Source organism: Lepidothrix coronata, unplaced genomic scaffold (assembly GCF_001604755.1).
Source record: "Lepidothrix coronata isolate B3197 unplaced genomic scaffold, Lepidothrix_coronata-1.0 Scaffold91, whole genome shotgun sequence".
In the NCBI taxonomy this organism is placed as follows: Eukaryota; Metazoa; Chordata; class Aves; order Passeriformes; family Pipridae; genus Lepidothrix; species Lepidothrix coronata.
In genome coordinates, this window is record NW_016690271.1 from 165,576 (window position 1) to 190,609 (window position 25,034).

The following is a 25,034-nucleotide window of genomic DNA, read 5'->3' on the forward strand; positions in this document are numbered from 1 at the left end:
GAGGTGAACTTCCGTAAAAAGGTTTTGGGGTGTTTCCCTAATAATTGGCTCAGCTAACTTAGTAATGAGACAAAATGTGAGTAAAATAAAATGCAAATCCTGCCAGTTTACAGAGACTTGAATGAGTTTCATATGTAAGCTAATCAAGCAGCTGAGCACTTGCTCCAAGTGTGGAGGAGTTTGGTTTTGCTCTTTTGTCTAAACAAATGTAATGAGCATTGGTTCTTCTGCTGGAATGGAATGAAAAAGTGTTCAGCTGTGGGCCAGGGTTCAAACACTGCAGGGAATCCTCTGCTTTTTGTCAGAGGCCTTGTTGATATTGTAAACTCGACTACATATTCTGCTTTTACTTACAAGTGAGATTTTATCTTTGTTCTTCCCATAAGAGAGAGGCACAAGAGACGTCTACAGATGGTTTATGAATATTAAATTTATTACAATAACAGTTTACAGTACAAGGCACATACTGATGACTTACAATCAGCTTGCAACACTTGTAACTAAACAGCTGCATAAATTAATACAGGCGCATCATGTACAAGTTGGAGGGAATACTTAGTTCTGTACAGCTAAAACTCCAGTTTAATTCTCTTTAAAAGGCAAAGATGGTCCTAATTTACCGGTTTCATAACTTCCTTTCACTGTTCAGAACAGAGGGTAGGATATACTCGTGTGATAGATGAGTGGAAGGTGAGCTGAAGAGAAGGAAATTTTTGCCTCAAACATTTGTAATTGCAGTGCAGCCCATTTGGTATCCACATAAGTGGGGTTTGTACAAAACTGATATTTAATATATGGCTACTTGTTGAGCTACCTGATAAATATTGGTTATTTTACATGTTTTCAGGCGGATATGTAAATGGAAGGAAAAAAGCAATGATATAAGTAAATGAAATCAGTTTCTCAGTATTTCAACCACTCGGTCTAAAGGTTGAGTGGTTTAGGAAAGTGAAGCCTAAAACATCACAAAAATTGCTTTTGCAGTACTTGTGATGCAAGAAACAGTAGAAATTGTTACCACTTACAAAATGCAGGAAATGAAAAGGAGGCCAGTGCTGATGTGTGCAGAGCTGTATGTAGTGCTGCTCAGGATTGTTTCCTCTCCCTCTGTCTCCTCCACTACAAACCTCGGGGGTTAACTATTTTTTTTTTATTCCTAGTTTATAAAACCCTGTGTTGCTCGAGTGATGTATGGCTATCAGAAGTAGTTCTGCATTTTTCCATGTAGTTGAAGCAATTAGGACCTTAAAGCGAATACGACATTGCCCAGGACGAACGACCACACTGAGGAAGGTACGGGAGCACTGCCACAGACTGGGGTTCACACCTAATCCCACCCATCCTGGAGGGGCTGCTGCAGTCCCCCGGTGCCCACACGTGGAGCAGGGATGTTCCCATGCACACAGGCGTCCTGTTCCCATGCACACAGGTGTTCCAGAGGGAGGCAGTTCTCAGTTCAGCCTGGTTGGAAGTGCACAGGAGGTTTCGTTGAACTGCTCGGGTGAATGTGCTGGAGGCATCACGTTCCCAAATGCCTGTTGTCAGTGCTGCAGCCTCCATGGGAAACTCCTCTGTTGTCTCAGCTGGAGAGGGGATTCTTCGGCGGGGGGAGTGTGGGGAAAGTGACATCTCGTGCTCCCCTCTGTCCCCCCAAAGCCGGGGTGGTTTATACTGCATTCATGCGGATGTCTCCAAAGGGAATTTCTGTAGCTGTTTCTGGAGTGATGCTTTTCAGAATACGCTGTTGAAAAGCAATCAGTATTAGTAATTGATTAATTTTAGAGGTAGTACATGACAGCCATTTAGAAAGAGTTTTATAATAAAATATGACTTTGAGTTACACCTCTTGAACTACTACTGAACTACTGAACTGCTTAACTACTTGAACTGCTCTTGAACTACTACCACTTATTACTTCAGGCCTCTGTTATTTCAGCACTATGAAGGTGTAAAGTGCTATAAAAGTACACAGTGGGTTTTTTTAATTATTTGTAACATAATTGAAATCAAAGTTGGCAGTTGTTTTTAGGACTTTGCAGTTTACTTGGATACCCTGAGTCCACCGAACATATTCTTTATGAACTGGTATTTATTTGAACTTACAGTAAATCCCAAAATTGTCATCACAGGCTGCCACAGCTTTATGGCAGAGAAATCTTATCTTATGGGAGAGAAAAAGAAGCCTTTCTTACAGATATACCCAAGGGAACCAGCCTTTCACTGCCTCTTTGCATGACAGTGTCTGGTGTGATTTCTAGGAAGAGCCTCTAGTTCAGCAGAGCTTAAAAAAATTACATGATATAATATTTATAAGAATATCTCAGTGGCCTCAGTAAGACCTGGGGAGACTTTTGAATCCCTCAGAATGGGCAGAAGTCAATTAGCATTCAGCTGGCCAGGAACAGAACAGCCAAATCCCAGGTCATCAGTCCCTAGAAAAACCTACTCATAATATTTACGGGAATCACCTCCTTCCTAACATCGAATAGAAGCGACAGAGCATCTTGGATACCTCCTTAAGTGTTCCTGGGGTGATGATCAGCCGATAAACCATGTAGATTGGAATGAAGATGACGGAGGAGGTTCCTATGCAATAACCCAGCACTGTGGTCCAGTAGGGATAATCATATTCAAAAAGCCTCAGCTCAGGAGGGTTGGACAGAAAGCTGCAAGTGACAAACTGAAAGAGAGAAAGAATGAAGTATGAATAAGTGGATTTTGGTGGCACACACACACTGGGGAATTCTGTGTTCCTGCCTAGCACTGAAATAAATAAATTAGTAGGACTCAACGCATGTCAACACTGAAAAAATCCTGAATTACGTTAGTATGGATTTTAAAAAGAAACAAAAAACCAACAACAAACCACAAAACAAAAGACCAAAGTGATGCTTTCCAAAGCAGTTTCTCTCCACACTGCACTGCTCTCTGTCAATATAGGAAAAGAAAGAAATGTCAGCTTGGTTAATGCTGTTGCATCATTTTCCTGAGCATGTCATTCATGGCTGAAAAATGTCCTATAAAGCAACCAATACTTTTAGTTGAATATCACAGGAATAATATTTGTGAGTATCTTTGGAAGGATCTCTGACTTTGTTTTTTCCGGAGTATCATCAGAAGCTCAAGATTACCAGGAAAATTTCCATTTAGAAATTACATCATTCCTTCTGAGCTTTCCTTATTTTGGGTTAGTTCCCACAGGGAATGCAGATAGCTCTGCCTGGTAACCACATCCCCAGAGCTCTGTGCCTCTGTTTGTTTTGCTGGTTTAGGATCACAAAGAGAACAGTTCTATAAAAATTACCGTGGTGTCACATTTTTATTTATAGCCTTTTCATCCCTTCTTTTTCTAGGAGTAATAAAATGAAAGTCTGTTAATTATGCCTTGATCATTACAAGTGCTTTGAATTCACTCTGCAGGTCTTAAATCTACATTCTGTGCTTCATAAACTCCATCTTGACCTGCTCTGCTCCCACTAAGGCCAGTCAGAATAAAAGACACCGTGAACTAATTTTGAATCAGGAAATGAACACTTTATGTTCAAATGTTATCAATAATACTGCCAAGTCAAATATTTGGGCAGTATTTCCCATTCTGAATTATAGATTTATAAAGGTTGTAATTAACTGCCGTAAAATTTAAGTGGAATATTCTGAAGTTGTCGGTCAGCGGTTGCTGAGACAGTGTATTTACTGATCTTGGTTTTCCTCCTCTGCCAGTGTGTTTCATCAGCTTTCATTACTTCATTTTGCTGAGATAAACATAAAGCAATAAAACAAAGTAAGTTTGCTCAGCAGAGGGAAGGAGGAAAGTTATTCAGAACCTAGATGTACTTAGCTAACTCACCTACAGAAATCCTTAAAATTGTGATTTAGGAACAAGACCTTGCAGCATTGCATTGGCTTTATCATTAATTGAGCCTTTTTGGTTCAATGAAAATTATTACTGAAGAACTTCACAAGAAAATTCCAGAATTTAGCTTTTAGGAGTCTAAGGAACTGCATTGCTCAGTGGTAATTTTCTTGTGCTGGAAAGAAAAAGCTCCAAAGAAAACTCACCAGAAGGAAGAGGGGACTAATTACGACCCAGCAAACTCGCCAGTACCAGCCTGGGGCAGAGCCCAGCATTTCCTTCACGTCATTGCAGAACTGGGTGATGCCTGTGGAGACAAGTGGGAGGAGAGGGGTGACAGCAGATCTAAGTTTTCCCTAAGTAGATGTTCAGCATTTTTTATGCCAAGCAAGTAAATCCAGAATCCAGCACCAAAGACTGTTTTGTTCCTATAACTCTTAATTATATTGAATCCTTCATTGGTCTGAATTCTATCTCCTGTTACTTTTAGGTGTCTCTGTACTTCTCTCAGAGAACAATATTAATTCTCACGGATTTAGTAATCAGTGAGTTTGTAAAAAGGTTTTGTGAACTTTTTCTGGAGACATCATTGATCTTTGTCTGCAGAAACTGAGGAAATGCTGCACTGCAGAAGCTCAGGAGTGTTTGTAGACCTACCATAGAACCAGGACACAGCAATTGCTTCCAGGAACACGACGGTCAGGACAGCTGGACCAGTGGCGTATTCCTCAAACAGCTTTACCACATACGCTCCCCCCTGGAAAGGACATCGAATTGTCAGTGTCCCGGGGGTCCAGGGGTGGAAATCCTGCTTATTCTCGGGTGGGAAATTCACTCAGTTCTGTCCCTTTGTGGCAGTTCCTGCCAGGGAAATCCTTGGTGATCTGCTCACTCTCTGTGGACATCCCTCACCAGTGGGGTTGCCATGCAGAAAAGCTAAAACCCGCTGGCAGTTCTACCTGGATTTTACTGAACAAAATGGGGTTTGGTGGTGGTTGGCAGGATGGCTTTTGCCTGCCTTCTGTGATGGCATCTTTCTCCAACATGAGTTATAGCAACTGAACAGGAAATAAATAAAGTGTTGCTTTGCTTTCTTCCCATTTGGGGTCCAGAATCATGAAGGAGGAGACCCCCTGGGGAGGAGCTAATCATCCTTGTAGAGCAAACACTTTAAATGAGAAGGAAGTTACACATAAATGAGCAAGTGGAGCGAAACATGACAGGAAAGCCAAGTATTTTTTTCTTTTTCCCTTATGGTCATTACACTCATTATTCAAAAAATTCTTATTGTGAGAATGAAATCCACAAGCCCCACAGGGACTCTTTGGTGTGACTAATGATTTCTGGGATATCCAGGAAATTCATTACTAGAAGTTTTTGGAGAACTGCAACAGTCAGCTACAGCATTTTCTAGCAGATCATTTTTGATAATTTTTGTAATTCAAAATACATTTTAAACATTGGGGAAGTTATAACAATGTTTCTGGGAACAAGAAGTAAACCACACACAAAATGTGGAGGGCTGTCTGCTGACTGATGCAGCCGTGTCATTTATGATGTGTTGCAGTAGGATCATTTTGCAACACATTTCCTAGTGAAATAGTGTTCACATTTATTCCAAGTAACAGATTTCTAATGTATAAAATCACAGGCTGGAGATTTAATCTGATGTGTTGAAACTCTCTTGAAAAACTACCACCCTCTCCAAGATGTCCTTTGCAGGAAACTGCCAGTGAGGAGGGCTGGGAGTGGGTGAAATACTCACAAATGTCAGGGTTGCCAGTGACCCCAAAAAGCAAACAATGATCAGGCCAAGGACGAACAATTCCCTGCGTTTGCCCCAGACATGTGGGAATTCATCCAGCACTCCAGTAATCACTCCCTCTAGTCCTGCAAACTGAAAAGCATGGAAAAATCACTGGAAAATAGAGGGCAGTGTTACCTGCTTGAAAGTGTTTAGATACTTAAAGGAGCTTTACAGCACAGAAACACTGAGGCTTTGTTCTGCTATAGAGGTGGTGTGGCTGCTGTTTAGACAGGTCTCTCCTCAGAAAGCTCTTTAAAGCTCTTTAGGGTGGGGATTTAGTCTTCAAGTATCTGCAGGAATGGACTGTCATCCAGAGGCAGTTCTGTGTTACAGGCACTCGGGTGGGGACAAGTGGGAGGTGATTCAGAGGAACCAAGATCGTTAAATCAGCTGAGCTCAGCCTTGCTGGAAGGAGCTAATTCTCCATCTGTAAAACCAGGCTCACATGATAAGCTTTTAGTGTATCTCCTCCTCACAGTGCCGCTGAGAGTTCCCACCTCCAGTTCCCACCTTTTAAATCCAATTTGTGAGAAAAACTTCCAGAATTTAATAATTGCTCTGTAGGTTTACAAGCGAGAAGGAGCCTGGAAGGCCCCATTCAACCAGGGGTTTGTGCATCAAGTGCTTTGATTGTGTTTCTGGGTCTGTTAGGAGTTGTCACAGTATGACAGTGACAAATCATTTAATTATATTTAGGCAAAAATTGGTGTAATAGTTGCACCTGTGACAGTGCAATGTTTGCAGTTCTGTTTCTGTGCTGTCTGGGGGGGGGTGAGGCCATACATGGAGGGTCTGAGAGCCCCACTACTCACCGTGCTGTCTAATCCCAGCGTGAGCAGCATCAGGAAGAAGATGATGGCGAAGAAGGTGGAAGCTGGCATGTTGGCAATGGCCTCGGCGTACGTGATGAAGAGCAGGCTGGGTCCTGGTGTCAGAGAATTGGGATAATTGTCAGCCAGTGCTGCTGCAGGGAGGGCAGGCTGGGTCACTGAAACACGTTATCTCCCAGGGGAAAGCTTCCCACAGGCTGTTACCACCACCTGTGTGAAGCTGCAATATGACTTGTATGTGCTGTATTTATGGGCTAATTTTTTAGCTCTACTGGGTAACAGTGCCCATATCATAAAGTCAGTATCCTGAATCAATACTAAATATTTCTCATCACTTGGGCTGTTCTTGATCTAGAAGGTAACACACAAATATATCCTTTCTTAGAAGCAGTTTGAGGTGTGTAGGAGCATTAACCTACCGGTGTCTTTGGCAACCTCTGACACATCCTCGTTCCTCATCTCAGCCATGTATCCCAGCACAGTGAAGATGACAAATCCCGACACGAAACTGGTCACGCAGTTCACGGTGCTGGTAACCAGAGCATCTCTGCAACAGAAGACCTAACTCACATCAGGGAATGTGCATCTGCTGCAAAGAGTAATTTACAACCAGATGGGGTGAGTTAACAGTCTGGACAGACTCCTAGAAAAACTAGGAGAATACAGGGAAAAAAACAAGCAGCAGGTTTGAAAGAAAGTAAAAAAAAAACAACCCATGACTACTTTTCCTTCTTCAAATTCAAACAGGTGCTGTAACATTAGTCCGACACTAGATTGAATGCTGGCTGTTTTAAAAGAATAGGAATTACTATAGGAATATTAAAGAATTGAGAATTTTATTTCACAAGTTAGAAATAGAATTTTTTCAATTTAACAAGGAAACAACTATAAATTGCCTTTCAGCTCAAGAACATGAAGTCATTTCCTAAGATTAAATAATTACAGTGTGATGGTTTGGCAGGGGTTTAGTCCATTTTGTTGCCACAGTTTTCTACACTTTAGACCTCTGCTGTAATTGGTGAAAATGATTTCTCTTTAAGGTGGGCACAACAGAGGAGAAATGCTTTAGAGAACCTGCTTTGCAGGTTCTTGCAATTAGGATTTCTGTTCTGTTACAATTCTGTCTCATTTGTACGTACACAGGTCTGACATTTCAGTGCCTTTCACCAGCACCGTGTTTCTTTTTCATCAATACCCACGGTTACATTTCTTAACTCGATTTTACTTTTAGAATAAGGTAGAACTCACTGGTAGCAGTTGTTATGGAATTTGTTGTAGCTGGCATAAGCCAATAGGACCCCAAAACCTGGTCCCAGGGAGAAAAAAATCTGAGCTGCTGCATCCACCCAAACCTGAAAAATATTGAAAATCAAGAAAAAAAATGACATGAAACAGATTGAATGAGTTTGGCATATTCAGAATGTCACTTAGGGCTCCAAAAGGGTTTTTCAGTGCTCTGCCTATGTCCTAATCCTGGTCTGACACTTTGTTAGGAGAGATGTTGAAATATGAATGATTATTATAGATCTGTGAGAGCTGTAAATATCTACTCTAATTTTGGTGCCTATGGGTGCTTCTTTTATCTCTACACTGTTGTGGCATTTTCACTTCTGGCAGCATTTTAGATTAATTCAGTGATTTGCCTCGTAATCAGTTTAACACAAGTTTTGCACACTTTTGTATAGAGAACTTTCTATCCATGATTTTGCAGTCTGGAGTCCTCCAAACTCTGTGTGCTGTGGAGTAGTCCCGTGTTTGGCTTTGTGTCCTCCAGGCTAAGTAGTAGCTGAACACTGTCCAGATTTTTCCTAGATTTGTGGAAATACATTTGACAGTGTGGGTGCAGTTCTGGTCCTTAGGACTCAATTCAGCTTTGTTGTAGCCGTGACAGATGCAAGTGTGATGATCTTGTTATGAAAAGCCTGTTGTACTTGAGAAGTGGCCACAGCCCTAATGAGTAATGTTCTAAAGTACAATATCAGTTCTCTTTCTGAAGGTGAAAGTCCTCATTCATTTATCCTCTTTTGATTGAAACATGGAGTTCATTACAACTCATTTCTAATATTCTCATCCATCGTGTGAGGCCATCCTGTATCACCCAGACAGAGCTCTGTCATCGTCCAGCACACAGATTGCAATCTGCTGTCCTCACTCCAGATACATCCAATACAATATCAATGCCCTTTATTGCTTTTTCAGAAGATGTGGGTCCTTATTGGAGATGCTGCTTTATCAGAGACTGGTGTCTTTTCATTTCCTCTTCATTCAAAACTCTCTATATCAGCTGGGCAGCACCAGACTTGCAAACATTAGAATTTTTTAATCTATGTGTTTGTAGTATTTATTGCTTTGGGTTTTTTTCCATCACCCTCCTCACTAGACACTTTCACAGGCAGTGAAGTAAGTGCAGCCTTGGGCCTGATGGACTATTTGTCATCCACGGAGTTCAAGGCTAAATCAGATACTGGAGTGCCTGGGGTTTGTTGGTTCACTCAGTCTTGTCCTCATTCCTCCTTTCCTTCCAGATTTTGGAGGTGTATGCAGGCCTGTCTGATTTATTCCTCCTCCACAGCCTGTTCACCATTTTTCTAATGAAAAACTGGTCATTTGTTTTCTTTCAAATCATATTGCTAATTCTATTCACACACTGTATGGGAATTCTGCCACTGATGGTGGACTCTCATCTTTAAAGTTCTTCATAATTATGGAAGAAATAGCAGGACTGTTTCACCAAGAGCATGGAGTCAGGCTTTTAAGCCCATGCTAAGACATCTGTTCAATCATGCTCTTTTGGACACTGAAGTATGTATGTGCTGATATACACAGATAGGCTAAAAGCAAATCTCTGCCCTTTGATGCTGTTTCTTACCTCAGTGGCCAGGAGTTTCTGCCAGTCGGGTTTCAAGTAGTAGAGGACACCTCTCCAAGCCCCAGGCAGAGTTGCACCTCTCACTAGCAGGATAAAGAGGATGATGTAAGGGAACGTGGCAGTCACCCAAACCACCTGGGAAGGAAAATGGTAACACAGCATTTGCCACGGGTAGAAATTTAACAGGGGTAATAAGAATGAGATATTTATATTATATCTCTTAGGATTTATAACATCTTCACATGAGCTGTTCTGAAGGTCTGCAGACAGGCAGTGTGCACATCTGTACCCGCTTTCCTTGGCAGGGCTGTTCTTGCCCAGAGAACAAGGGTGTAACTTCCTGGTGTCATGTATTACTTGGATAACAATAGCAATCACTCTACAGCATTCCCAAATAATCAGCCTATAATCCCTGTCATGAACACTGAGACAATTCCCTGACAGTTAACTGGCTCATTTAGAACTGCCTCTAGACTGTCCTGTACCAAGTTGATTTATCCTGCTTTTGCATTCACCTTGCCAGATGTTTTGACCCCTTTCCAGATGCTGAAGTACACAATGGTGAAGATTAACAACAAGCAGAGGGTCAGTTGCCAGCTGATGCCCCCCAGGTCATCCAGCCCCTCAGACCTGTGCACCTGTAGAACTTGGCGGCTGAAAGAGGAAAGAAAAACACAGTAGAGAGATATTTTTTTTTTAATAAATGCTTACACTAAGTTTGCTTTGAACAGTCCCATACCGTGGTGTGAGCATTACAAGGAATCCTGAGGCCTTGATAAGTAGCCTTCGGAGTCATGTAATCTCAGATTTATTTTATTTTAGCTGAAAGTTTGATGTTGATGGTACGTCGGGGATAATAAGTGATGACAGCTGAGTACCCCCATACACTCTAAGCTTACGTAACCTACAAATATTCAGTGATTTTAATGGCTCAGAAGAGGGCACCATTAACATTAAGCCCTGCTCTCCTCCAAGGAAGAGCTGGCTCCCTGCTCCACCAGACTGTCTCCTATCACCGTCCTCACTTACATGCACTTACGTATAAAATTCTTCTGCGGGAGAGACGGAGTGCACGGACCAGCTGACGTTGTCCTTGCTGAAGTAGTTGGTGCAGTTGCCTGTGTTCCAGGGGTTTGTGCAGCTGGTCCACGGCAGCTCCGCCGTGAAGGAGGATATGAGGTAGTAAAAGGCCCAAGCCATGATGGTGTTGTAGTAGGAGGCTACGTAAAGATCTATTATACAGATGGCAAAGCCAATTCCTAGTGAGGCAGGAAATAATTACATGCAGTCAGTGTAAAGTTTAGGCCAAAAATAAAAGGAAGTTATCACATCAGCTACCATTAGTGACTTTCTAGGGCAGCTCTGCAGGACTTAACCATACCCTCCCTGGTGTTTACAATGCTGGAATTTCATGTGACTTCAGAAACACTCGGGATCTGATCCCACTAAAACATCATTAGACAAGACAGAACATGCTTATAGAGATTTTTTTTATCTGTTCCTAAATTTCTGGAATTTAGAAAGAGGCATCTTGCAGTCTCAAAAAAGACAAGACCAGAGCTATAACACTGGGAACAACAGTAAATGAGCATATAGAACTCCTCCTTTTCCTATCTTTTATTTATATTTTCAGGCTTGGGTCAGAGAAGTGGACTGGCCTCTAATCAATTTGAGAGTTGCATATTATAGGTGTGTACAACAGTACACACACGTGCAGATGTACATAGAGTTTTAGGAAAGCTTTCTTTGTAAAACCAAAATCTTGTGTAGAACAAGCCTTAAGAGTTTTATGAGATTTTCCTTTCTTTCCCAGAAATTTCATCTTTATAGGAAAATTTTCCAGTTATTCATAAAGTTCCATTTCCCTTCTTTACCTTTGAATATAGGACATATTTTTCTCCAAATGGAAATACACCCATTCCTGTGGTACTGTCCTAGTGCTAATTCCATATAGAAGAGGGGAATCCCTCCAAAGATGGCCATGATTGTGTAAGGAATGAGGAATGCTCCTGCAAGAGAGAAAGCACATGATTGTAACTCTTCATAGGACTTCTCTTCCAACAGTACCAGCACTCCAGAAACAGGAGTTCCTTTTGTCCCACAGGGAAAATGCATATCCCCTCTGTAGCCAGTGCACCACACTGAATTACTGTGGGATTTCTTGTGAGAGTAACTACTTAGCTGTGTGAACAAGAAGCAGCACTCAGGCCAAATTTCTCACATTTCTGTAGTGAGTACATGTAGGATTCACCAAGACTCCGCTGGCTACAATGGGTACAGCTGTGAGATGGGCTGCAGATAAAATAATTTATTTAGCCAGTAAAATGCCTTTGTTACATCAAGGAGACAAAAGTCCTTTCAAAGATCTCCTTGAGTAGATTTTAGATTTATATTTTGTCTCTTGTGCCAGTCTAAGACCTCGCCTTCCTCATCAGTTGGTTTTGACATGTTGGTTTATCTGACTTTAAAATACTCTTTTGGACAGGGATTGAGTGTTTCCTGTTGGAGGGTGATTCTGCACATAGCTTGCTCTCAGCTTCTAATTGTATACTGATTTGTTAAATCCTGCTGACTAGTTTTTCTTTCATCTTAATGCTATCCTATCCCAATATTTAAGTTTTCCAATCTGCTTAAAAAGTAGGTCATTTCCCTCTGGTTTTTGGGTACACATGATAATTTAAAAGCCACTGAGTCATCCATTTATAAGCAAGGAAGTTCAGCATTAAGAAACACCCAACAGGGCTGGGCACTGACCTCCTCCATTTTGGTAGCATATATAGGGAAATCTCCACACATTTCCCAGATCCACTGCATATCCAATGACAGAGAGGAGAAAGTCAATTTTTTTACTCCAGGTCTCTCTGTCTTCCAGCTCCATCAGCTGCTGCTGCCCTTCAGCTCCACAGGTGGTGGACGTGGTGGTTGTGGTGGTGGTTGTGGCTGCGGGGGCCGTGCCCTGGGTATCCTCCACCTCTCCCATCCCATTGCAGGGGGCCGAGCTCTGAACTGCTGAGTAACCATTTGAGATCTGAGCGGCCTCCCCTTTATCCCCCTGGCTGGGATGGACTTTATTGCCATCCTCCACCAGCCGGAGGGCAGATTTAGGGTTCCTGACCAGAAGTCTGTTCTCTTTACAGTCTTCTCCTTTGTTACAGTCTGAGACATCTTTCTTGGAAGTCAGTGGCTCAGTCTCATTGCTTGTTGCCTGTTTTTCCATTTTTTCTGGGATTTGTTCTGATCACTTGCAGACAGGCAGCAGCACAGAGTCCCCTCGTGGCTTGTCTTCCCACACTTTTATTCCCACCACTTTTAGAATTCCTCTTCCATACTTAAATCCATCAGATTGAAGGCACAGGCACCATCTAAGAAATTAAAAGAGAGTTACAAATCCATAATTCTGGTAACTTTCAAGTTACAACTGACAGATTCCGTGATTAAAATACCGTCGGAAGTAATTAGCCATCACAGCATGCAATGTGAATCACAGAGCTGATAATCCATTCAGGATTTTGTCCAGAGAAAGGAAGGAAACAGTCATCCTCTTCCACAGCAGAGGTCGGTGTACCTGCATTACACCCTCTCAGGCAGGTGTGCGGGACTTTGGGCATTGTTGGACACCTCACAGGCAGTCACAGTCCTGCTGTCTTCTGGATTCACACCCAGGGACCTTGTGGGACTCCCAGTTTGCAAACTGAGGTCAGAGTTTAGTGTGACTTGGACATTCATTTTCATAAGCTGTGACTGATCCACTCATCCTGTGGCAATTTCTAGATTGACCCAGTATGAAGGGGAAAGAATTATTTAAAGAAATATGAGATAACCATGGATATAAAAATTACATTTCATGACTACCTTTCTTGAGAATCCCACAGTGTCTGCTATGTTTAGCAGCAGACCTAGAAGGCTTGAATGAAACTTCAGGAAAGTATTTAAATCTCACTGGTTTTGCATCAGTTAACACTTGAGGCTCAGTCAACACTAATAGCAAGAAGAAAAGATCATAAACTTCAATTTGATTCTTTTGATTAAGAACTAACACGTGAGTCTAAAGGATAAAACTTGTCCCCGGTTTTGACTCCTTGGGCACATAAAAGCATCTTTCCTTCTGTTTGGATCTGCTGACACTGTGGTTCCAGCCCCAGGAAGGGTAGTGGGCAAAAAAACAGGCACTGGGAGAGTCCCTGGATTTACCTGCCCTCTTCATGTGTGCTAAAAACAGAATCCAAGGGAAATAAACCATCCTGAAATAAAGAAAAAATGTGACACAAATAACTTTTCCTTCAGAACAAAGAGAACAGAAAAAGAGTTGTGATTCAGCAGGTTGTGCTTTGTTTTCTGCTCATTCGTTCAGATAATGTAAATACTCAACTGCCTTTACCCAACAAAACCCTGGCACAGGAGTTGATCCTCTATGCTGTAAATTCCCTGGGGTAGTAACCCTCCTTTATAGCCAGCAAAGAGTCACACAATCTACACCACAGATTAAATGCCACCACAGATTAAATTATTACAATTACATCTATTTTTAACTTTTCAAAGCATTTTACAACAGTAACTACAATTGTCACATCCTAGCAGAACAATAAGCATTATTTCATTTTTAACTGGAGGAAAAACTAAAGCAGAGAAGGGATATTACTTGCTTATTTCAAGAATTTGCTGATTACCAGTGCTATTAAAACTCAAGTTTTTCCCAGCTTTGAGCCTTTTGCAAAGACAACTTGTTAAACCTCTTCTAAACATTTCTCATTTCAAGTAGAAAGAGAAGGAAAGTTATCAAACTGCAGAGCAAACAGGAGGATGTTCTCGAGATAAAAGTCACTTGAAGGTGTTGTTTATAACTTGCAGGAATCTCTAATTCTCCAGGCTTACCTTCTGTCTTTACCCAAATAATGCAAGCAATGCATCATTAATTTGAATTTTTACAGGAGCACGTACTTTGCTACCATTAGTTAATCATCCACAAAGATTGAAACATCAAGAACAGGAGTTTCTGTTTTACCTGCAGGACCAGAAAACCCGAATGTCTTTGGAGTCCAAAACCTTCCAAATGTCCCAAAAGAGCTTATGTAGATGGCAACAGTCCTACCACCACTGGTGTCAACACAGAACTCCTCGGAAAGGCCACAGCCAATCCTCCCCTTGCATAGAGCATATTAAATATAAGGTAGGAATATGGAAAAGTAACCTGAGCCCTTCTGGACTTTACACCTCTGATCCATAAATGGGAAAGCAGTAAAGGATGTTGATTCAACTGCATTTATCTCTTGGGACTGATTTTCCCATACCTGAGGCTTAAACGCTTACTGTGTTTGCAAAGCCCTTTGTTTCTGCACAAAGATATTTCTCTGTGCTTTCTTCACTGAGGGGAGGTCCTCTTGTCACAAGATCTGTGACAATCAGGATCATTGTCTATCCAGATCTAAGCTCCTTCTGGTCTTCTGCAGACCACAGGAAAGAAATGGAACATTATTTGAAATATTTTTGTAGAATTTTCAGTAGTTTGAGCCTCAAAGATGTAAAATGGCATGTGAATTTTCGGGGGCTTGAGATGGAACTAATTTTTTTCTGAAACAGAACTACAGCTTGTCAGTTATCCTGGGAAATCTCTGGAGTGATGGACTCCGGGGCTATGCAGTGGTGTTCACAGGGGCATGGTTGGCACATGAAAACAGAACAGTTACAGAATCAGAAGGTTTTGTTACGCTGTAAAAAACTCCCAGAGAATGTACTTTTTGCCCTGCTTTGTTACAACTCAAGAAAAAAAATACTTGAAGGAACCGTAACAGCTACAAACAGTGAACAGCTGCAGAACTGGAGCTCTTGGGGTTGGGAGGTATGCTAGGACAGCAGGGAGGACATCCAGGGAAATTTTTGCCCACTTCAGCCTCCATTTCTCTGTGCTGATCTCTCAGTACTTCAGGTGCTTGACTGATGACAGTGGACGGATCTCAGAAATGGCAGTTTATTACCTATTTTCAGTCTGAGCTGTTGCAAAGGTTGCTCTTACATAACTGCACCTTGGCTTCTTATCACCCATAATTAGCTACAAGAGAAAAAGCAAAGATAGAAAGAGGAAGAGGACAGATATCTCTGCCTTCATTTTGGTTTGATCTGTGTTTGGTGGACATGACTTTGCTCCTTTGGGAGGCCCCGAGTGCTTTGTCTCCCTCCAGTAGCCCTGCCCAGAGATTATTCTGCAGGGCAGTTTTCACCTCAGTATTTCTGTGCCGTGCAAGAGCACGTGGAAGGTGCCAGGCTGGGAATGGCACCCTCCCTGTGCAAAGAGTGACTAAAGAGGAGTGACCCTGGAACATGAAGCGTGTCCGCCACAACTATTCCCTGCTTTGCTTGTTTGTTGAAAACACCCAGATGGATAATTGAAGACATGTGTTTGTACATGCTTGGCTGGAGCCACCAACGCAGTTCACATCAGCCAAATATTAATTAAATTATATTTATTTATCTCCCACACAGAGCTAAACTTGAACCAGCACTGTAGATGTAAAAGCCCTGCATGACACAAATGATGTAAAAGCCTTGATGCACAAATTCGGCTCCTTTGCCTCTAGCAAAGCAATCCTTGAGGAGCATCCCTGGCCTGGGGTCTGCTTCCTTTTGCACAACTGGTGCCTCATCTCCTGTTTATTTCTGGAGCACGCAGTGACCTCTCCTGGAGGTGTGGGAATCCCTTGTTTTTAATGCTCTGCCTCAGAGTAAACAAATCCTTCCAGCACTTTAAAACAAAGTGATTCTCCGGCTGTTTTTTTTTTTTAAGGAGAAAATGACTTTTAGTGTGTCTAGGAGAGTAAAGCAATGAGGTTGAGATACAGCAAACAGCAGATGCTTCAAGGAGGCAAATCTTAAAGCCTCGAGTCACCTGGAGGTTTCTGTGTTTGAGGTGTGGCTGCAGTGCCTGGGCAGCTCCCAGGGCTTGTCCAGCCCCCTGTGCCTGACTGCAGAAGTCATGACAGCCACAAAATTCGTAGATTTGTGTATATTTCACTTCATGTGAATTATGTTCTTATTCCACGTGCTGATTTTACAAAGCAAAGCTGGGGGAGAAGCAGCCACTGACCGGGTTACAGCCGCATTCCTGCAGCAGAACTCACGGTCCCACCGTCCCTCCCACTGCTCCGGCCGCTCGCAGGCAGGGACTTGCAGGGAATTAAAGCACTTGGAACCTCAAGACAAAGAGTGAGCCCAGGGTGTTGGCAAACAGAATCAAACTGTTAGCTTGAACTAAATCTCACTTTTATCACTGAGTATTTCAGATGGTTGAAGTTCCATATCTGCCTGACTGCAGTTACACCTTGCGGTTCACACAGGCTTGTACATAAATGGAAAGAGTCCAAGGAAATTACTTTTATCTGGAATATCAAACAAGAAGTTTGTATGACTACGAGTGAGATAGAACTCATTTATCCCACGCAGGAGAAGGCTGTGCTGTTTACCTGGAGGCACCATTTTCACCTCTGAGCCAAAATATGAGCCGTGACCCTCCGACAGACTCATACCTGGGTGTTTCCAGGTGCTGGACTCATGTCATACACGAGTCATATTTAGGTTCATCATGCAAAAAAATTAGTGCCTTTTGATTTTGAGTGTGTTCAGTTACACTGATTTAACTAAAAATTAATACCTAGAATATCCTTTTCCATCCTATCTCCATTAGGCGAGCTGACAGAAAGTGTGACGGTTTGCATTTCAGATTTCAAAGCCTGATACTCATATATAATTGGTACCCGCAGAATTGGGGTGTTAGGTACAAAGCAGATTTAAGCTGATATCTAGAACATCCCTCAACAACTGAACATTGATTTGTTCGGGGTTTTTTTTGAGATACTCTTCTCTAGGTGAACTGAGTTTTGATAGAGTGATCAAAACCCACTGAAATTTATGTTGCAGTGAGTTGTTACAGGTCTGATCCCAGTGCTGGTGATTTTAGATGTTACTGGATTGGGTGCTTCGGCACAGCACTAACATGTGAATGTTTCACAGGAGATTTGCAGTATGTAGGTGACCATGGATCCTGTATATGAATATTTGCAGGTCTCCAAGGGCTTGCTCACATACTAAACCAGAGTCCAAGAGAACTCATCAAGTAGTGCTGGTGAGACAATGGCCCTCCTGGGTGAACAAAAGTGTTTCCCAAAGAGTGGCATAAGGAGTGGGCTCTCTCCAGTTAACTCCTGTATTCCCAGATAAGGCTAAGATGGGAAAACAGTGTTTCTGAAAGCAACACTATTGGGGAAATATAAACCTGTGCTGTGAGTTTTATGTCTCAATTTTATCCATGTTTCAGTCTGAAATTAAAACGTCTGCAGGAAAGAGAGATTTTTTACCTTTAAAAATTTGTTGAGAAGGCAGACATTGTATTTTAGTGGGAATGCTGCCAAATTGGTGACAGTCATTTAAAGAACAGGAAGGGGGAAATGCATTTTGTGGCTTGAGAGTGTCTGTGTGTAGTGCAAGGAAACAGATAAGCTTAGAGGGAAGATATTGCTTTTGTATTCTTCCTCAAATTATTTATATAAGCTTGAAGGACAGGTCGTGACACAGCAAACATCACCAAATAAATACAGCACCGTTCCTGAGTAACAGATGATGTTTCTTTGAAGGTGGCTTGTTAATGGCTATCTCCAAGTTACAGCCCTTTATTCAGGCTCCAAGTTCTCCTTAAGTTCTTTATGAAACACTTGTCCCACAGATGGGCTTTGTTATATTCTAATTATGTTGTAACAGTTCTACAAGATACAGATCAACAGAGCTGCAAACACAGGGGCTGGGAAAAGAGCTCAAACCTGAGCAGCAGAAAGGAGACCAGGACACAGAAAGAACGTTTCAGGCTCTAATACTGTTACCAGTGAAAACTCAGCAGTTTATATTTCCATGGAGGAAAGCAGGAAATGTGCAGTGTATTCAAGCTCTTTCCATGTGTGGGAATAATTTAGGGGGGTTATTAAATTCCATTCTTAGGGCATTTTTTCTTACTTTGACCGTCTGAAATTCATCATGCCCTGTACAATTAGCAAATGGACCCACAGCTGTCCCTTGCTGTACGACAACTTTGCAAAGAACTGTCCAAGAAAATTATGGTCAATTCGCCACCAAAAGCACCAGAAGATGCAGCCCAAGTGTTTGAACCCTTCCCTGGTAAAAGTCTGACAACTGACAACCCACATTGCAAAAATGCCACAACATTTCCAAGAACCCAGATCCATTAAATGCATGATCCTTTCCCCCCCAGGCTTTCTTAACACGTCAAAACATGTTGTCCTTGCCCATATTCAGTTACATTACATTCCTTACTTAAACTTCCACATTTCTTAGCAAACTAACCCAGCAAGCCAGTTGGTCTCAGTAAACGTGTTTGACTATAAATACATAGGACATGCTCCTCAGATTTATTACTTACAATAAATCTGTCCCATTGAGTTCGATAATTTACTGTGCCAGAACAGTTTACCTTTTAAAATATAACTTCATATGGTTAACAAACCTCACTTTACCCTTTCAAAATAAATAACAACTTGCATTGACTTTTTTCTTTTTCTCCCCCCTTCAGATTCTGCTGCTTTCCCTCATTTTTCCTTATAGTTTAATTCTTTTTTTGTAAATTTTGAATAGCTTTACATTTGTAATGCAGTTATGTGAACTGCCAGAACTCTTAATTTCAGATTGTTGGAACATTTTCTGCTTACAGGCATTTGACTCCCAACATTCATAACTGCTGGACAAGTGCCTGAACATGACAGAGTAGAGCATGTCACAGCAGAAAAGCAAGAGAAAGCATTAAAAGTTTTAAAAAATCAAAGCAAACTTCCACCAAAAATCAGCGTATCTTTTTCTACCTCCAAAGCTTTGTTGAATGCACATTTTCCCGATGTTTTAAAAATTAATCAAAGACCTGAGAGTTGCCTTAAAAAGGAACAAAATCTACAGTTCAGGTTTCAGCCTGTCATTAGTGTTTCAGATTTTATAACTGAAGTTGAAAGAGGCAACGAGGAAGGAAAGTTAATGAAACTCCAGTGTCTGCTGCTGCAGGAGGTCGGCTCTGAGGAGGAGCCGTCTCAGAGTCTGTCTGAATTTCCCAAAGTACTTTAGACATCACTGTGTTAAAGACAAAATTATAAAATACCTGTGTTTGGGGTCGGTCTGAAGCGCTTCCCTTGGAGTTATCCAAGCCCGAGGGACCTTCACCCACATTTACTTCAGCCTCGGGAACTCAGCCTGTGGGCAACTCAGCACCTTGGTGAGGTTTTTGTACACCAGCCCCCCTCACATGGTCTGATTTCCAGATAATCTGCTGCCAAAGAGCTCTTTAAGAATTTTTGCGTCACTTTACCCAAATAAACTTTATGTTTCACCAGGGCTGCAGCTCAGTTTTCCTCCTAGAGGTGGGTGGCTACATTTGTCTGCTCTGATCCGTTCAGAGCAGGATCCAATGAAGGCAGAGGGAGAAGGAGGGAAGCTTTCCTGGTAAGGGGCAGTTTTGTTGGATGTTGTTACAGCTATAAATAACAGGATGGTGATGAGGATGGAGGCAACAAACAGGATGGAAGTTTTGAGGGAGTCAGTAAATTACAAGTTTACAGGTGGGTCTGTAGTTTACAGAAGCATAGGAAGGACTGGGATATTATCACAGTAAAAGGGCTTGAAAAGAATAATTTCTACTGCTGAATATTTGCATTGTTTTAATAAAGAAATAAGGTTTAGCTTTGTTTTAAAGCTTGGAGCACAAATTCTTCCCAAGCGTTTTGCTGCCTCAGTAAGCTCAATAAGTAATTTCCTTTCTTCCTACTACTACTCCAAATGCCTCACTCCACCTCTGATATGCTTTTTCTCCAGCTTTTTCATCCAGGATTTCTTCATTCCTGCCCTTCGCAATTTTTTTATAAAAAGTCATAAATCACAGGTCAACAAAATAGTGCCATAGTGGAGGTGACAGATTTGGAGGGGAAAAAAAAGTGGAAAAGCAGAATGGGGACAAATAAGAAAAGCTGATTGTTAGAGCAGCATCACTTTGCTGGAAGCGGCTGCCAGTTTTCAGAGACTTGTTCCAAACAATTGAAAAGAAAATAAACAGCAAACTGAGGAGCCGAGGGCTGTAATTAGCACTTTCCTTTGCTGTCCCTGGTCCCTGACAGAGCAGCAGCCGGTCAGGGCGAGTCACCTGCACCATCTCAAGGAGAGCTCGGGCATTGCAGTTACAGACACGAGGGATTAAAACCATTTTTGCTTTCCCATTGACTCCTGCGGGCAGTGGATTACTACGACTGTTGTGTCAAGTGAAGCTTCTTGCGTTCAGCTGTTTTAGAAATTCGTTGATCTTTTAGTGAAAAAAACAATATCTAACTCCTCCCTGCCGTGCTGAATTTCCCTCCTGTACCCTGCTTTCCAAGATAATCAGGTTTGGTCCTGACAATCTTCACTTCCCTGCAGACAGGAAAAACCCCACAAGTTACTGTCCTTGCATCCCCAGTCTTCCCCCTGTTTTGTCCCATTCCAAAGGGTTTACCAGGACAGGATCTGTTGTGCCTCACTCACTAAACCTTTATGGAGGTCAAACCACAGTGTTTTGGTGCATAAATATCTGTGTGTGGATTGGACCCCTTGCTCTGGACAGCAGGATTTTTTCTTGGGAGGTGGGATGAGGGATGGCACAAGGAATCTGTGCCTTCCCTTTCATACAGATTTCCAGCTCACTACTGCTGGGAGGCTGGAATTATTTTTCCAAACTCACTTTTTCTACCCTCTTTCAAGAAATAAATTCTGTCTACTTAGAGCCCTTCTGCCTTTTACTTAATTATATCTTTGGAGTTTCTTCTCGTTTTAGAGGGATCGTGACCTTTGTCTGAGGTTTTTCTCCATCTCAGTCTCTGCTTAGAGTAGGTTCTTTCAAGAAGTCTAAAACACTATTGCATATAATTCATCTTAGTCAATGCAGTTGCCTTCTCAGCAGCACCAGTGTCACTGCTCAGTTATTTTGGTAGGGCACACAAAGCTCTAATGTGAAAACCAGCATGCTAAGAACACAAAACCACCTTTCAAGCCTTATCCTGGCCTTTTTGTTCAGTTGTGTTTTTTTCATTAATGTTTTCTACAGCAGCACAGTTGTTTTTTTTTTCCTTTACTTTCTTGCCAAGCAATGTGGAACCTTTGGAGCATCACAGAAATAACAGACTGGAGATTTCAGGCAAATCCTTCAACTTTATGACACTTATTTACCTCATATGTGAAAACCTTTCAGGTGCTCCTCTGAGTCAGTTCCAAAATCTCATTAAATCTTCTGTGCATTGGTGGGCAAATCCTAATGATTTAGGGAAAGTATAAAAAAAAAAAGAGGAAGAAAATGCACTTAAGACATAACTTCAGATGCTTCCACCCTTCTCCACAGATACAGCAGCTGTGGATTCCAGCAAAAGGATGGGAAGCATCGATCAAATTACCTAATAACTGTAGTACCAGCTGTACAAAGAGATTGGTAATAGTTCTCCAAGTGTCTCTGATTCACTGCCTATAAAAGGGTAGGAACAATTTTCCAAATAACACAAAACAAACAAATCCTAAAGTATTTATTTGTTCCCATCTTTTGCTTGGTTAGCAATCAGACTACATTAGAAGCTGTTACAACTGGCTTTGGGATAAAAGACATTCTTATTGCCCTTCCCTGCTATTTTCCACACAGAAAGTGCTGGGATTCACATCTGGGAGTTGGATGGGGTTTGGAGAGGTTTTGCTGTTTCCACTACAACTGTTTTAAGAGCACATTCCAATGGAGAAATCTGACTCTGAGAACCCACAAACTGCCACTACATGTAACCTCTCCTCCTACCTCTTCCTTGTCTTCATTAGGAATAGTTATTTTTTGGCTTTTGATTGAACCTGAGACAACTGACTTTTATAACATTATCTGTCAATATTTGCCACCTGTCAGAGGAACTGCCCTTGAATTTTCACATGAAAACAACGTGGGTTTGTAGACAAACTGGAAAAGGAAACTGTTAATTGGGTGGTTCCTCAACAATCCAAAGGTCAAGGCTCTGCAAAGGATATAAACTAAAGGAGGAATCAGCATTGAAATACAGTGGGCATGAATTCTTTTTTTATTCTAACCAAAGCATCTTTTTATCAGTCGGCTGTTAATTTTTTTAGTAATCTGGGTTTACACTTCATAAGTCATAGAGCTTTCTTTGCTTAGAGACAACCTGCAGCAAGCCAGGCTCACTGCCACGTTATTTCCCTTCCACCAGTTGGAAAGAGTTTAATTTTTCATCATCTCTGAAGTACTTCCTGCAAACCAGCAGGGGTTAAGTGGCCTGTTCCTTGATCACATGGCCCACGTGTGCTGGAGAGGGGCTGGGCCAACTCACTGTCCCCCCTGGGCTGTGAACTGACTTCCACACACCTGAGAAGACACCGAGGCTCTTGTGGATCCAGCCGTGCCACTGAGAACTTCCCCAGGTTCCGTAGGGAGCACGTGGCATCTCAGTCATCCCTCAGCTGCCTCCAGTCTCATTTCTCCAGCTGAGGGCTGCTGATCACATCAGTGAGTTTTCCCAATTCCACCCTGCAGAGAACTTATAAAATCGCTGGGCAAATAGAGGCAAAAGTGTTGCTGCCAGATTGGCTTCATTTTCCGTGGCGTGTTTCAGCCATGTGGATTTTCTGTGCTTACTTGAAGGAAAGGGAGAGAAACAACATACTATTGTATAAGCTGTACAGGGAAATATCTGGGCAAGAGCTGGGGAGATAAGCACATGCTGGACAATACTTTTAAATACCTAAATTAGCAAAAACTGGCCTGGAATCAGGTTTTCATTTATCAAATTCAATCCTCATCGGTGCTGCCATGGGCAACAAAAATGTCAGTTAAACTCCAGAGAAAAAGTTAATTCTCTTTGGCTGCTGTCACACTCATAGACAGCATAGAGGAAACCGAAGAACTGGTGTTAAAGTCATAAGTAGAAAGATCTTGAAGGACTAAAATTACTGACCTTTTGGAAGAGGAAAAAGCCCCCAAAACAACACATGCATTAGTCATAATCAAAATATCATCCATAGTACAGCTTTCCAAGGGACCTGGCTCTGTTTCAAAGCCACCAGGGTTCAGCAGCAAGTACAAGGCTGTTTACTTGCCCTGATGCAAGAAACAGCACAAGGTGGAGACTGAGCACCAGACTCCCAACACCAAGAGGGACCCCAAAAGATCATCTGGTCCATCCCCCCACCCAAAGGGGGATCAGCTGCACCAGGGCCATTCCTGACACAGTTCTGAAACGTGATCTCCAGGGGCTGTAACAATGGAGGCACCACATCCTCCACAATCTGCTCCAGTTCTTGTCACCAGAAAGCTTTCCCTAAGCTCACTAAATCTTGCTGCAGTTGAAACCTCTGATGTTTTCATCAAATTATCATGAGCAGTGGGAACAAAATTCCCTTCTTAAAGGCATCCACTTATGAACTCATGGAACATGATGTCTCCCCCTCTGACTAAACTTGTTTCTTTCAACCTTCTACTAGTAATGATTTCACATCCTCTGGTCATTCTTACCACTCCTCTCTACACTCCTTTCAGTTTTCATCTTCCCTGAGCTGCAGGGCCCTAAACCAGATCCTGCCCTCAGCTCACACCCAACAGTCCTAAGCAAACCTAGGTAATTTGACATATATTTCAGGTTATTTCTGTTCATACACCCCAATGTGACATTTTTTTCTACAAGACTATGAGGTCAACCATGACATTTTTATATTTTTCTTTCCACCCCACTCAAACCGAGTTCATTCTTGTTCTTGCCCAGTTACTCCTGGCTACTGTTCCTTAAACAACTCACATTTGCATGGTTTGACAGAGATCACATTTTGATGAGCAAAGGGTATAAATCAGAAATGGTTACAAAATATGTGATAGTCACCTGATAATTAAATCTATTTGACAAATCAATGTTCAGCAATATCTCCAGCACAGCTTTGTTATTTCTGCAGAGAATGCTGTGAAGGGCATGGACTTCAAAACACATAATTCAAGGACAGTAACAACAGCCTCTTGCTGCTGCTCCACACCAAATTCTCTTGTCCAAGCAGCATTCCTGTTAGAATGTTAATCCAGAAAACATCAATCCCAGCAGGTTGAACCATTCTGGATGACTCCAAGACAAGCCCTAACCTGGATTTAGTTTAGCAGGCAGGATTCAGTTTGGGATTTCTGATACATGTACGTACATGGAGACACATTTGTGTAACCAGCACAAGACACACTTGCAGAATCATTTATAACTTCCTCCCTCTGTTGTCCAAGTGGAAGAAAAGTCAAACCACACTGCAGAGCACCATGGCCATACCAAACATCCTTTTTTAGCTTGCACTTGACTTGAACAACATCTCTGTGCCACCCCACTTGTGTTCCAGGGTGGTTGTTCATCCTTACTTACCCTCATTTGCCTTGGACTAAACCCAGTGCAGAGCAGGGAGGTTGGCAGGGGACACACAGACATTCTGGACTATTTAAATCACAGGATTAGTCCTGCTCTCAAACTATTTGAGTGCCTGTAGCATGTGAGATATGTTCACATTTTGGCTCACTTAGAATTATTTGCAGGTCATTAATGTCTTCTCATTTCATGAGTTACATGTGTCTCATTTAAAAAAATAAAGAAACCAGAACTGTGCCAG

General features: G+C 42.0%; 1 protein-coding gene across 1 annotated transcript; it reads right to left on the minus strand.

Moving 5' to 3' along the window:
- Positions 1-410: 410 nt before the first annotated feature.
- Positions 411-19,815, minus strand: SLC6A4 (solute carrier family 6 member 4). Its single transcript, XM_017821735.1, has 14 exons — positions 19,501-19,815; positions 12,114-12,721; positions 11,234-11,368; positions 10,399-10,618; positions 9,875-10,013; positions 9,360-9,494; positions 7,739-7,842; positions 6,910-7,037; positions 6,473-6,585; positions 5,619-5,750; positions 4,511-4,610; positions 4,060-4,160; positions 2,513-2,680; positions 411-1,741 (listed from the first exon to the last, which is right to left on the minus strand). The coding sequence occupies exons 2-14, from the start codon at positions 12,574-12,576 to the stop codon at positions 1,667-1,669; spliced, it is 2,013 nt and encodes a 670-aa protein (XP_017677224.1). The 5' UTR covers positions 12,577-12,721; positions 19,501-19,815; the 3' UTR covers positions 411-1,666.
- Positions 19,816-25,034: the final 5,219 nt, after the last annotated feature.